The following is a 13,914-nucleotide window of genomic DNA, read 5'->3' as shown; positions in this document are numbered from 1 at the left end:
AAGTTCGATGTTTGGTGGTGTTGAGGAGAGAGTGACTCAGCCTCTGTGATCTCTGTAACCCTCCACACTGTGTTCAAACATGACTTTCAGCGGTCAGGCCGAGACCGTAAACAACTTTAAGCACTGAGGAATATTCTCAGATAGTAAAATTAGTTTCTCTGTGCATGTGGATTATGTTTAAGAAATATATGAAAGTTTGGCAGGTAGTCTACAAATCTGTTATTTTATGTCTTCTGTGATACAGTATAACTGCTTGGTAAATTAACTGGAACAGTAAATACAGGAGGACGCTGGCGAGGCTCATCAGTGTGGCCAGTGAGTTAATGAGAAGACGACAGAGCCTTATTACTAAGAGGATTAATTATGCCAGTGAGTGTGTATGTTTTGATGTTTTAATGATATGCCAGATGGGCTAAGGACAATTTCTTCTTTTATAGACGACATTTTTTACAGTGTATCTCTTCTGGAGCCACTGTACTTCCTCCTCCGCTGTCAGCTGATATATTAAGTTTCTTCCTTGAGGAGTCAATGCTTTGAATTTTGTTCTTCTTTCTGACAAAGTTCAGATCAGGCTGAACAGGATCCTTGATGTGTAACCATCTGTTGTTTACATTCCAAGATAAGATGGAATGAATTAACATAAGATAAGCTTTTATTGATCCCCAGAGGGTAAATTCAGGTGTTGCAGCACTACAGTCTATGTGTTTCTTCGACATATATGTATAAAGTACACATACAGTATAATGTATGTTTCTAAATAACGTGTACAACACAGTTTGTCATACAGCACACACTTCCTTTAACCTCCATTCAGATGGTGAGGGAGCAAAGACCATTTTATATTTTCTTCCCTCTTAATTACTTTCAATATTACATTAACATTATTTGTTTAAGCATTAAGTCATATTTTTAACCCGCCTCATAACGTTTTACTGGATTTTGTCAGGGCTCCGTCGTGTGAGTGTTTCACGTGTGTGGTTGTGGACAGATGGGACAGAAGCTGGTGAGTCACTGAGTTTATTTCAACAGTAACATATGATTGATTATCTACTGTAACAACAGAACACTACTAAGGACTAACAGTAACAACATCAGGTACATCAGGTTAGTAGCAGACAGCTGTTAGTTGAGTATTGTTTTAAGGCAGTTGCAGATAAAGGGGCATTCCCCACAATGATAGAGGTTCAATACATTCCAGCACCATCATTAGTTTGAGACAATAAACATCAAAGTCACATTAACAACATGTTTGCTCTGTTTAAAAGCGCTCTGACATCCGAGTACTAACAGTTGGACGATTAAGTGTTGCAGACAGAAAAAATAAAACTTCAACTAAATAATCAACCCCATGATAAACAATAAGTAACATGTAGAATGTGAATTTGTTCTTTTAAAAAGGACCCTGTTCAGCAGCTGGCTATCTTATATTCTATGAAATGCAGGAATGGAAGAATACATTCTATTTAGTAAACAAGCTAATATATTCAAACACATGCAAAGGCAGTTTACACATTAACAGTAAAACCTGTAAACCTGAAGTGGCTTCGTCCTGTTTGTCCCAGATACGCTGGGCTGTACTGAAGTACTGAAGGTAGTCAGCAGAGTCTGTTGAACACCTGACTCACACACAAAGCGCCCTCTACTGGAGCACTGCTGTACTGCAGGAGCACGGCGCTTTGAAAGGGACAGGTTGTGCATTTTTGGCATGACGTAACTGTTAGTGTCAGCTGAAAGTGAAGACAATACAACAAAAGTTTCTGCAAAGACCGTTTTCAGATTTCAGAATTCCTAGCATCAAAACAGCTGATTAAAAAAAAACCTGAATGAGCCCTTTAACTGTAAGAAATCCTGTGATCTCGGCCTCTGATTGCATTTTCTGTCCATGTTTATTCCTGTGATTCTGACCGGACTAATGAAGCTACAATTTACTTTCTCTCTACTGAGTTCCAACGTTAAAGCTGTTCAATACTGTGGTTGTCAGGTGGAAAAATCTCCAAAACCTTTCAAGATCTGACAGTAAAACACCTTGTTTACGCATCAAAGAGCTTTGATGAGGCTAAGAAATGATCATAGCTCACTGATCCTAATTTTCTTCGCACAACTGTTTAAAAAATGACTGAGAGATACAAGGTCTTCTCTGGACATCAGTTTCTGGTTGCTGCAGGAATGTTACATGTCAACACAGTAAAATCATCTTCATAACTTCAACTCTCTCCAAACCACAAAGGACAATGCCTTTTAGCACCACAGACTGTCACACATCCCCTGAATGAACTGTATGACCTTCGACAGCTCTTTACTGAATATAATGATCATTACGATCCAGACTAGCACAAGTGTGTTAGCTCTTAGCTTACCAAGTACAGAAGTTCATCAACTAGCCCTTTAGTGAGGACATGTGGATTCATTCTACTTTGACACATTCATGAAAATCCTGACCTGGTTATTTAAACGCTGAAGTGGTTATTACCTCCATGTAACATTAAACCACAGGAATAACAACACCAGGGCCAGTTACACCAACTGGTCTTTTCTAAAAACTGAATTTCTTTTCCCCCAACAGGGCAGCGGTTAACGTCATAAAATATTATATAGCACGAGGTTTCATGAGAAGTTATCAGCTAAAAATGAGGTCAGACATCAGAACTTAAACTCCTGCTTGTTCCTGAAACAGCAAAATTATGGCAATGAGGTTTTTGTTTTTGCAATATTGAGGAGATTAAATGGCATATAGTGGTAAATAAACATGGCACCTAGTGGAGCAGCGAGGCGTCCTAAGAGGAGGTAGAACTGAGCAGATAGTTTGGGAAACGCTGAGGCAAGCAGATAAATCCCTCCAGGATGGTTTAGTTAGTGTGGAGCACTTTTTATGTTACTTATGAGTCACAATAATTAGACCATTTATGTGGAAGAAACTTAAGGTGTGAGCAGTGATTGGTTAATAATGAGATCAATAAACATTTTGGGTCAGTTGCGCTGTGTGTGTGTGTGTGTGTGTGTGTGTGTGTGTGTGTGTGTTTGTGTGTGTGTGTCTACTGGATGACACAGCAGCAGCTTGCTGGGTAATCGGCGCTGACTTGGTTCTCGTTGCCGTAGACGATGTAGACATAAGAGTTGCCTTTCCACTTGTAATTCACATTCATGATGGGGATCAACTCCACCGTCTGCCTCTGAGAGAGAGAGGGAGGGAGTTATGTTAAAGGAATAGTCTTAACATTTATTCTTTGTAGGCATTCAGATGGATGTCACCTCGTAGCTGGTGTCAGGACGTGGAGAGCTTAGCTTAGCATAGCATAGCATAGCATAGCATAGCATAGCAGGGAGAAAATGGTAGCCTGGCTCTGTCCAAAAGTTAAAAAATACACCCAACACTTACAAGCTCAGCCTCAACTGACTCAACTGCTCTCACATCTTACATTTGGTCTGACATATCAACTACTTACAGTGAACATACTTTAACTTTCTCTCTTGTTTTGACTGAAATCTCACTTTTCACATTTTGTTTGACATTCCAATTTACATTTTTGACATGACACTGACACTTCAACTACTTACAGTAAGTACATGTAAACTTCCTCTAGCATTTAAGTGAAATTTCAACGCATGAAACAATGGAAACAAAAGACAATTCTCGAAATGAGTAACAACAATGCACACATTCAGTGTCCAAAAGAGAAAATAAAAGTAACTAGAAAGAAGGAATAAATGAAGGGTGAGGGTGGGATTTTATTGATTGGATACTTTAAAAAAGTTGCTATTCTTGTGAGTTTCTCCAAGGTTTCTGCCTTTGGTCTTCTACAGAGGTTTCAACTGCTTTCATCTCTTACATTTTGGGGATTTTGATGATCACACTGGTTTCAGTGCAGATGTGTCAACTTACAAACCAACTGCTCTCACTTGAGTGATGCAGGATATAAACTATGCTGACCTGCTCATTGTATTTATTTCATTAATAGCAGTGTGACGTTTCTCACTCATACTGACATTATCTGTTCCAACCTTACTGTCCCTCACAGAATCAGTCGTGTGTGCGCTGGTCATCTTTACAGGCAGAATGAGATACATTTTTACTTGCTCACTTTTGCTTGCCTGGCCTGATAACCACATATGACAAAAAATTTAGTGTCTTAGACTATAGAAATATCATTTCATTTACAGAAACGACCAAACAAAAAGAGCAGCCTGTGGTAAAAGGCCTGGATGTTGAGGTCTTCAGTGGTTGCCCATCTCTGTTCTGGACACACAGAGATAAAACTAAAATCCAACTTCTGATCTGACCCTGGAGAGGACAGATGATATGTTGTCTCCTCCTAAATGCATTTGACGTACATTTCATCTTAGATTTTCTTTAAAACAAAGTTGCCTGCGGGCCTACCTGCTGCAGGATCCTGGAGGTCTGGGCGTACTTGCTTTGATGCTCTCTGATCAGACGCTCGGAGGCCTCAGAGATTGCCGAGTTTGGGAACCCGAACAGAGGGTAGCACTGAGAGGAGACAGACAGAGAGACTAACACACAGTGCTGACAGTGAAACAGCTAACGTTAGCAAAGTCCTTTAAGTTCTTTGACTTCCTACAGTGTATCATAATAACCTGAAATAGACAGTGCCCCCCAAACATCAGAAGAAATTATTAAACTTTTACAAGATATCAAATTAGACTTATTAAGATGAAAGGAAAAAAAGCAGCGGAGCTACATCACAGCAGAAATCATGCATTCAGAGAGAGAGGGGATTGTTCAACCCGTCATCTCATAATTATACTGATAACAAGATGAGCAGTGCTTACAGACACCACGACCTAATTTTCTGGGAAAAACCCTGACACTCTACATTAAATAAGTGCAGTTTTATAATATGTGCATGTGTGTGTGTGTGTGTGTGTGTGTGTGTGTGTGTGTGTTTGCACCAGGTATTGGCTGTTCTTGAACAGCTCCTTCCCGCTAACTGAGCGAAGGTCATCGACCTGCAGACCAGAGTTCTGCTGCACCACGTGGTCTTCCACCTGGTTAGTCCTGAACACACAGATACACAAATATGTACACATTAAGCACCTTCAACCACATATAATCACATATAAACATACACACATGGAAAATAACACATAGACATACATAGTGTCATCAGCTTATATTTTCATTACACAGCTTTGCTGTATACTGGATACCGATTGGTCAGTTACAGGATTTTGCAGTCTGTTGTTTCAGTGTAGTGGATGAATCAATAAAAGCGTTTTAAGTCGGTAGTTTGTGTCAAATTGCTGATTTCTCTAGTATGGGTCCATGTAATGCACATTAAATGAATGTACAGTACATTATCCTTGACATATCAATTTAAATTCCCATCATGCAGGTTTAGAGTTGTGCATGACAACATGACGTAATAATACATTTAATATGAAGCTGCAATGAAGCCACTACATGTAGAAGAAGGTCGCTCTGTATATTTTAATGTTAAACTGGGACTCCCTGGTGGCTCAACTGGTAGAGCACATACCATTAAGGCTTGGGTTTGATCCCCCCCCCCCAAAAAATGATGACAACTGGTCTGTGATCAGTTGTAGTTGTAGAACACCCTCAAGGACCATCTTATAGGACGTCTGGAAACTCTTCAAGGACGATTTGAAACCCTTGGAAACACTTAAGAATTTCCTCACAGACCACAGGAACATCTTCAAGGATCTATGGAACCCTAAATGAGCCCTGGGAGCTCTTTATGGCCCCATGGGTTTGCCTCAAGCACCACTGTCATGTCCTCCAGGATCATTGAAACATCTTTAAGGACTCAGGGACACTCCTCAAGGACCACTATGACATCTTCATGGCCTCAGCAAATCTCCTCAAGGACCTTTAAAATCCTCAAAGACCCCTGATAACCTTTCAGTGTCCTCTAAAACTCCCTCAAAAACTATTTGAACCTGGAAACCCTTCAGTGACCCGATGGAACGTCCTCAAGGACCTCTGGAATGAACAACGACCACTTGAATCTCTTTAAGAGGAAATACTTCAAGGACCACTGTAACATCTTAAAGGTCTCAGGGAATCTTTTTTAATTTCGTTGTACTTGTTACAATGACAATAAAGTTCTATAAAGATCTTCTAAAGGAGCGTTAGAAACTCTTCAAGGGCCTCTACAGCTTCCTCAAGGTCCATTTGAGCCTTCTGAGTAAAATCTGAGTGAAAATCTTTTTCAGTACTCACCACTCCACTTTGAGCTGGATGAAGGTTAGCAGTTGTCGTTTTCCTTTACAGGTTTCACACTTCTTTGTTCCCTTCGAATCACACTCTCTGCACCTAAACACACACACACACACACACACAGTCAGATGGCCTGAATGATGATGATCCAAAGAGTACTGACTGGACAGTGTCATCTAAAGGGTCATACTACAGTTTTTCATGTTCTAGTTCATTAACTTTAAATGCTGTATAAGTTATTATGACTTAATTTCTAAACTGATTTCCTTCCTTCCAGACAGCCATTAAATCAGCCACTCCTTTAACTGAAAATCACTTTTCAAAAAACTTTAAGGAGCTTTATGTTTAAGTTAAATTACGTTACAGTTATTTGATCTTCATGTTGTCACTCTCTCCGCTGGTGTGTTCAGGGACAATCTGATACCAGATATTTCAAGCTGCTCAATACAAATATTTCAAGAATTTCTAAATTCACCAAATCATTTTGTGTCCATGTTTACTGATCTTTTTGCCTTTGGGGGTTTGATGTTCTGATGATGGAACTCAACTTGCTGACTCAGACTCAGTCCCTGAATGCACCCCTGCAGAGAGTTTGCTGTTGTATGGTGTCGCCAAATCAACCAAGACTATAATGTTACAGTTTACAGTTTTAAACCTTTAAGTCAGTGGTTCCCACTCAAAGGAGTCTTGAGATATATCCGTGGTCATTAGATTATTAAAATGACTTTTCTCTTTTATTGTGAAAACCAGGATAGCTTTATTACATCAGACCTCTAAAATCTATTTAAAAAAGAAAAATCTAAGGAGGGAACATCACTTGAGCATGTGTGTAGACTTTGATTTAAGGGTCAAAAGCCAAAAAGGTTGGCTGTCACTGTCACTGAGCTCTTGAACGCCCCGTCCCCCCTTCAGGACCTGTCTTTGCCTGTAGCATCACAGTTAGTGCAGTTCTCCTCATCACTCTTCTTCCCAGAGCCGTTACACACAGAGCACGGTTTCTACAGAGACACACTTGCAGGATTATTAACATGGAGTTTCATTGTTAATCCCCATTAAATTACTTTTCACTGATTTGACCAGTTTTACAATTATTACGGAATTTATTAATTTTCAGATTGATTGACTTCTTACATATCCATTTCCATGGCACTTGTCACATTGCAACGTCCCTGCGGCATGGCAGCTGTGGCAGTCCTATAAACACACACACACACACACACAGAGTTAAAAATAAGTGTTGGAGTCACACCGAAGCTGACGGAATGCTCCACACCAGAATCCTGCTCTCTGATTGGCTCACAGCCTTCTGTTAAAACCAAACACAGTTAAGGTCAACAGTTGGTTCTAAATCAGAGCTCCAGGCTCCATTGCACCGACTGGTCTTTACTAAGCCTGGTCCTATTTGCTAAGTCGGTCTTTGTTAAGACCGATCTTCAGTATGGACTTTAAGGCGGTTGCACCAAACAACCTGAAGCCTGGACTTAGTTATCGTTAGTCTTTAACGAGTGCATTCGTGTGAATGCTCACATCGCAATGGCTGTTGCCTAGCAACCCACGTGCAGCTAGGATACACTCTTAACAATCTACTGCTGTCTAGCATAAGACAACACATTATAACAAATGAAACATTAACATGAGATGATGATTTAAAGGAAAAAAAGTGAAAAATAAATGATTTACACAGGGGCCACACTGCCTACCTGTGCAGCAGGGATGCTACTCTCCACTGAGTTTGCCTCTGATTATGGCCATCAAATAAAAACCTTGCTAACAAATGAAGGGATCCTGTCCACAGAAATAAAAGTTTTCATGTCTGTTACATATTCTAAAGGTAGAGACATTGAAACTGTAATGAAAGGTGTGTAATTTTGCTGCTATGACGTTGAAGATAATTTAAGATCTATTTTTGCTGTCAACCGCACATGTATTTTGGAAAAAATAGGCAAGTATCTGACTCTCTGGATGAGCTGCTGTCAAACTGTGTGAGGGCCACACCTGCTGTTCACGCAGGCTGCTCTAACCTGTTGACATGGACTCCACGTGCTGCTTAGGTAGGCAGTGTGTGTGACCCCAACACATCAACCAAAGGCTCTTTAAACCTCTCTTGAAAGACACCAGTAAGGACCCCATGGAAGCTCTTCAAGGAGCCCTGAAACATCTCAAAAGATACTGGGACCCCAACGGTCCCTGGAGCCACTTCAAGGCCCTACAGACCAGGTCCCCTGGAAGTTACAGTATGTAAGGGCTCACTGAACCTCCAAAAGAACCACTGTAACCTCTTCCATGACCCCTATATCAATATCAGCAAATGCCTCATGGAATCTCCTCAAAGACCCTTTCGACGACCCCTGGAAACTGTTTAAGACCCCAATGAATCTGGAATAGTTTTAAGAGCTTCTGGCACCTCTACAAGGACATCATTTGAATCATCTCAGCAATCCCCGTAAAGGTAAATTAAAGGTAACCACAGCAACTTTAACAGACAGCGCCTTTTGTCCAATCACCTTGATGGAGGAGGTGTAGGGCACACGGATCATCTGTGTCTGATTGGTGAAGAGGCTGGGAGGCGGGGCCTGGATCTCCCAGGGCCGCGGTGCGGTTTGGGTGTAGAAATCAGCTGGCTCACCTGTCAGTCACACAAGAGAGACATCACACCCACTTGTCAATCAAAAACCACATGAAAACCTGTTGCCATGTTGATGTCATCAGGCAATGAAAGATGCTATTCAAATGCATTATGGGAAACGTAGGATCCATCCTATTCTTTTTAGAATCTGTCTCTCCCATGTCCAACACCTTTATGGAAATGAAACACTGAATCTCGGGAGGAGGACTGATTTAGTGTGACTCACAGTGGTTTTTCCTACTGGTGTGTTCAACGACACTCCTACATTATGGTGTGATCTTTAAAAAGCAACCATTTTAAAGCAAGAAACAATCAAATCCAATCAATCAATTCACTGAAGTGTTAAACTTTCTGCCTGTCTAACTAGAGCAAACATCCACCTGCTTTTGTCTCCATAACTGACCCACTGGTTTATAAATAAGTGATGGTATGGTCACTAAATTTACAGGAATTAAGTAACATTAAGAATACAGTGGTACTTATGAATTCAACAAAGGCGTGTGCGTGTGTGTCTGTGATTACCTTCATGAGGTTTGTTAGCCCACTCAGTTGACCTGGACTCAGTGAACGTCTCCAGTCGGTACTACAGAGCAGAAGACACCCTTCAGCTTGTGCAGTGGTGATAACATTTTAACTGACTGAGAGAACATATTAAGGGGCTGATCAGACAGAGAAAGATGTTTTCCTATGGTACGGCGCTCCTGTTTTGTCCTACCAGCACATTTTTCTGGCGTCATCTTTCAGTGGAAGAGTGGCACCGCTCAGGAAAGCAACACTCTGCCGAGGCAGGCAATCAAAGCAAGTAAGAGGCAGGCTTTACTACTTTATCACTTCTTTCCTGTTATACTGCCGATACTGACGAAAGATTGATATTAGCTGTCTTTAAATTCTATGAATGATATAATTCAAAGCCTTGCTCCATTTTCACATTTGATCGTCCCGGCTGTGAATGCAGCCCTGCTCTGCAAAGCCTGACGTGCTTTGCAGATTTGGCTCTTTGTGATTGGCCCCTTTAATATCTAAAGTAAAAAATAATTATAAAGAACAATGACAGAACCATTAATTAGTAGTAATCACAGTAATGTATAATTCTATATATATATATATACAGGGTTCACAAAAAGTTAGGGATATTCGACTTTCAGGTGAAATTTATGGAAAATGTAAAAAGTTAATGCTACAGTGATATTATATCATGAAAGTATGGCATTTAAGTATCAGCATGCAATGGTAGTTTCTTCATCTTAAACAATTTATTGAAAGAAAATCTACCAACAGTGGAGGGTAAACGAGGGTAAACGTAAAATTAGGATGTGGCCAAAGGACGTCCACTCCTCTCCTTTCTGTGACTTCCAGTCTCTGTATCTCTGTTGCAACATGCTGATGACACTCTGTGACCGTCTAAGTTCAGTGGACACTTCTGTCTGAGGACTTCCTGTTTGAAGCCTCCAGTTTTGAGGTGCTGCTGATCAATAGTTAGGTGTCGTCTTGGTCTCATGATGTCAGAATGTGAACAGCATGATGAGGAGGACTGTTAAAATACCAATTCTAACTGAACCAGGAAATGTATTGGTGGTGGTTCATCCTGAAATTTCACCTGAAAGCCGAATATCCCTAACTTTTTGTGAGTAGTGTAATATATAATGGCAAAATCACTGAATTAGAGAAACTAAAAAAGAATCTGATTCTGGCAGACGCTCGGATCAGTCAATGATCAATACAGATGACTTGATTCTGATCTTACATTCTGCTCAGCTCAGAGCTATTTTACAGATGAAAACAGGATTTTAGTTGGATTATTATTTGAGTATTAATTCTGGATAAACAAGTGTTTTGTTTATCTACAACGAATCTAGACATCTTCTCACTTGATGTGTTTTAACAACAGAAACAGCAGACGTCAGTTTGACTGTGGAGACTCTCAGTCAGAGTCCAGCACACAGTCACTGTTGATATGCAAAGAACAAGTGAGGAAATACACTTGCAGTATAAACATAAACTTTAGGTCACAGCTAGTGTAGACAAATATAGCACAAGTGAAATTAGAGCCGTTGCTTGGACAGCTGGATTCATTAAAATAGACACAAACATAACATGCAGAAAATCCAAATAAGTGTCAGAGTCAAAGCAAACTGGATTCACTGTTTCAGTTCTACACCTTTAAACTATTAGGGCTTGTTCACATTTTAATATCACATGACAGTTTCTGAGGAGTCATGTGAGAGTCACTGGAGTCACATAATTAAAGCATTTACAGGCTGGTGTGGTGTCATACTGTCAGACTCTGATCAGAGGCGTTTCCAGACTGTCCTCTGTGTGGACAGTCTGGATGTAGAGCACCAGATGTAGAGCACCGACCGACATCAGAGTCAACAAGTGGATCGTTTTAACAAGGCTGACAGTTAAACCCATGTTCCCCTGGTAAGAACCCACGCTCTGTGTCTGCATATGTGATCTGGACCAAAATTCATGTAAATGCAGGTTTAAATGGAGACGGTCCAGACCACATTGTGATCATATCCCAACAGTTATAAATTACAGCTGTACTGTTTGATAAAATTAAGACAAAGTCTGTCTGCAGCAACACCAGCAGCTCTGTGGGGCTGTATGTCAACACACATTTACTGAAAGATGGAGCAGGAGCAACAGAGAGAGGACGGTCTTTTCTCATAATTTGGTCTTTAGGCATACCGTGGACACATATTTATGTTGAGAAGACATCAAAAAGTGCATGTTGCATAAATTGGGACTTTAACTAAATGCTAACATGCTCACAATGACTCATATTTAGCAGCTATAATGTTAGCATGCTGAACATAAACAAGCACTGATGCCACTCACATGGCGAAAAGTACATACAGATAGTATATACAGAAGTCACAAAAGTTCTGAAAACATCGACAAACTGAAGGCGGAGCAAAAGACGAGGAGAAGGACAGGAGCTGTCTGTAATTTAGGAACGGGTGATAGTTTTTAGGTAATCACGGTCAGAAGTGGATCTTATACAGCAATGGAACACTAAAACTACATATACAGTAACTTTAATACATTATTAATTGATCCTGGTCCCATTTTAAAGTTTTTATTGGGCTAGCGGTTATTTTCCAGAGAAAATCCCGTAATTCTGTCCTCTAGACCATTCCTACATACAGGAAGAAGTTGATTCATTGTTGATTAACAGGGACGTTAAATGAGGCCCAGCTGAAAATACAAAGGCCTGTGATCATCTTTCATTACCATCCAGATAACATAACGAGAAACAAATTGCGGGTTCATACCAGATGATGGGGTCTGAAGACATGAGGCAAACTGTTTGAGTCTGTTTAAGAGAATCTGTCTGTGAAATACAGTGGACCCAATCAGTGATGATTGTCTTCGATTAGCTGCCGTCATCAGCCCAACAGGACATGACTGGAGCATCTTTGAGGAACACAGTAGTAACACAAAAAGTGTGAACATCACTTCACCCTGAAAGTGTTGAACGGCTCCATGCTGGTGATGACTCCATCTTTGGCAGGACCATCTCTGTAGCAGCAATGAGACGACACAAAGCTCTTGAACGCCTCACTGGCCGCATCCTCCGACAGAGAGGGGATGCTACAACACACACAAACACACAAACAGACTCACATCACTAGTTAAACCAGAGTATTCATAGAGCAGAATGACCGCCCTGCTGGCTGTGATTGGCTGGTTGTTACAGGCCCACTCAGCGGATGTCTTACCTCCAATCCTCAGGTACAGGGCCCGGTTGGGGCGGAGCTACAGGCTCCATGGGCATCGGAGGGGGCAGGTAACCTCCTGCAGCAACAGTGACAAACTTTAAGTCGTTGCAATAACATAAATATTAAGCGAAGGGCTGTGGGCTGGACTCCTCTTACCTCCTCCTGCCACAGTGCCTTCATAGCCAGGCACATTGCCGAACATGTTGTCCGCTGGGGCCATCAGAGGGGGATACACGGCTGGAATAAACAACACCAGCAGACAGTACATCAGAGTTCAGGATGAGTTAACAAGGAGAAATTACCACAGAGAACTGAGTGTGCATCAGCTTGATTCTCCTTATTTCCTGGTATTTTCCTTTCTAATCAGGCTGACAGGTGAGAACACCTGTGTACTGTAGGTGAAGCATTGATTTGGAAGGCCTTCAAAGGAACAGTTCACCATTTTGGGAGATAGACGGAGATTTAGATGAAAAGTCTGATGTAACACTCACGTCTGTACATTAAATATGAAGCTGGAACCAGCAGCCAGGTAGCTTAGCTGAGCTCAAAGACTGGACAAAAGGAAGGAAAGGAAAGGAGGTGCTAATGAAGGGGAGGATGAGGAAAGACGGGAGTGAAGGAGGTGGGAAAGGAAGAGGGGAGGCAGAGAAGGAGAGGCAGATGTTGAGGAGGAAAGGGGATGGAGAAGGTGTGGAGGATGCAGGTATGGAAAGAAAGAAAGGAGATAAACAAGAAAAGGAGTAAATGGGGAAGGAAAAGATGAGATAGAGAAAGAAACAAGAAAGCAGGTACCGAAGGAGAGACTAATGTAGGAAAGGATAAGAGGAGGTAGAGAAGAAGAGGAGATGGGAAAGCAAGAAAGTGTGGAAGGAGAGAGGAGTTGGAAAGGAAAGGATAAGCTCAATGTAGAGGAGGGAAGGAGAGCAGGAAGGAAGGAAGGAAAGGAAAGGAAAGGAAAAGAAGAAGTAGCTGTGTGAGCCTAATGTGTCTCCTCCTGTCGCGCGTTTCAGTTCCTACCTGCGCTGTTCATCCTGCTGCTACTGCTGCTGCTCTGCTTGATATTAGTTATGTTAAGAAATCAATCCTCTCACCGCCGTTACACGCTGCTGCAAGAGTCCAAGCAGCGACAATGAAGCATTGAGCTTCCGGTACAACCTTCAAAATAAAAGTCTAATAGCTTTTCGGCTTTCTTACATCTGCTTTTTTACTACATAAGTGAAATAATGCGGTTGTTTGATCATCCACAAGGATTTTTGTATACAAGATGCCTGATATATATGATGAAATAAATATAGACGCCCCGCCATGTGGATAAAGTTAAATTAGATAGTAAAATGCAATCGTGTAAAGTACAAATGAGCAGTTTGCAT

General features: G+C 41.1%; 1 protein-coding gene across 2 annotated transcripts; it reads right to left on the bottom strand.

The window, feature by feature from the left end:
* Positions 1–1,001: 1,001 nt before the first annotated feature.
* LOC139213548 (protein SSUH2 homolog) lies at positions 1,002–13,657 on the bottom strand. 2 transcript variants are annotated; one of them, XM_070844279.1, is made up of 12 exons: positions 13,562–13,657; positions 12,701–12,781; positions 12,545–12,620; positions 12,287–12,416; positions 9,342–9,402; positions 8,698–8,819; positions 7,325–7,387; positions 7,109–7,191; positions 6,197–6,289; positions 4,906–5,011; positions 4,376–4,483; positions 1,002–3,170 (listed from the first exon to the last, which is right to left on the bottom strand). In XM_070844279.1, exons 1-12 carry the CDS (start codon positions 13,572–13,574, stop codon positions 3,033–3,035), a joined length of 1,074 nt encoding a protein of 357 aa, XP_070700380.1. In that variant the 5' UTR covers positions 13,575–13,657; the 3' UTR covers positions 1,002–3,032. The 2 variants fall into 2 exon arrangements, with proteins under 2 accessions (XP_070700380.1, XP_070700388.1); XM_070844287.1 differs by having other exon boundaries at positions 12,545–12,617.
* Positions 13,658–13,914: the final 257 nt, after the last annotated feature.

Source organism: Pempheris klunzingeri, chromosome 2, assembly GCF_042242105.1.
Source record: "Pempheris klunzingeri isolate RE-2024b chromosome 2, fPemKlu1.hap1, whole genome shotgun sequence".
Taxonomy (NCBI): domain Eukaryota; kingdom Metazoa; phylum Chordata; class Actinopteri; order Acropomatiformes; family Pempheridae; genus Pempheris; species Pempheris klunzingeri.
Note: the sequence above shows the minus strand (reverse complement) of the source record. Positions and strands in the feature narration are given on the sequence as shown.

What these genes read in the sequence shown, in the direction of transcription:
- LOC139213548 (XM_070844279.1), bottom strand. An exon ending in GGCTAACAAACCTCATGAAG is followed by an intron (nt 8,820 to 9,341) that starts GTAATCACAGAC and finishes TGTGACTGACAG; the next exon opens with GTGAGCCAGCTGATTTCTAC. An exon ending in AGTGCCATGGAAATGGATAT is followed by an intron (nt 7,192 to 7,324) that starts GTAAGAAGTCAA and finishes GTGTCTCTGTAG; the next exon opens with AAACCGTGCTCTGTGTGTAA.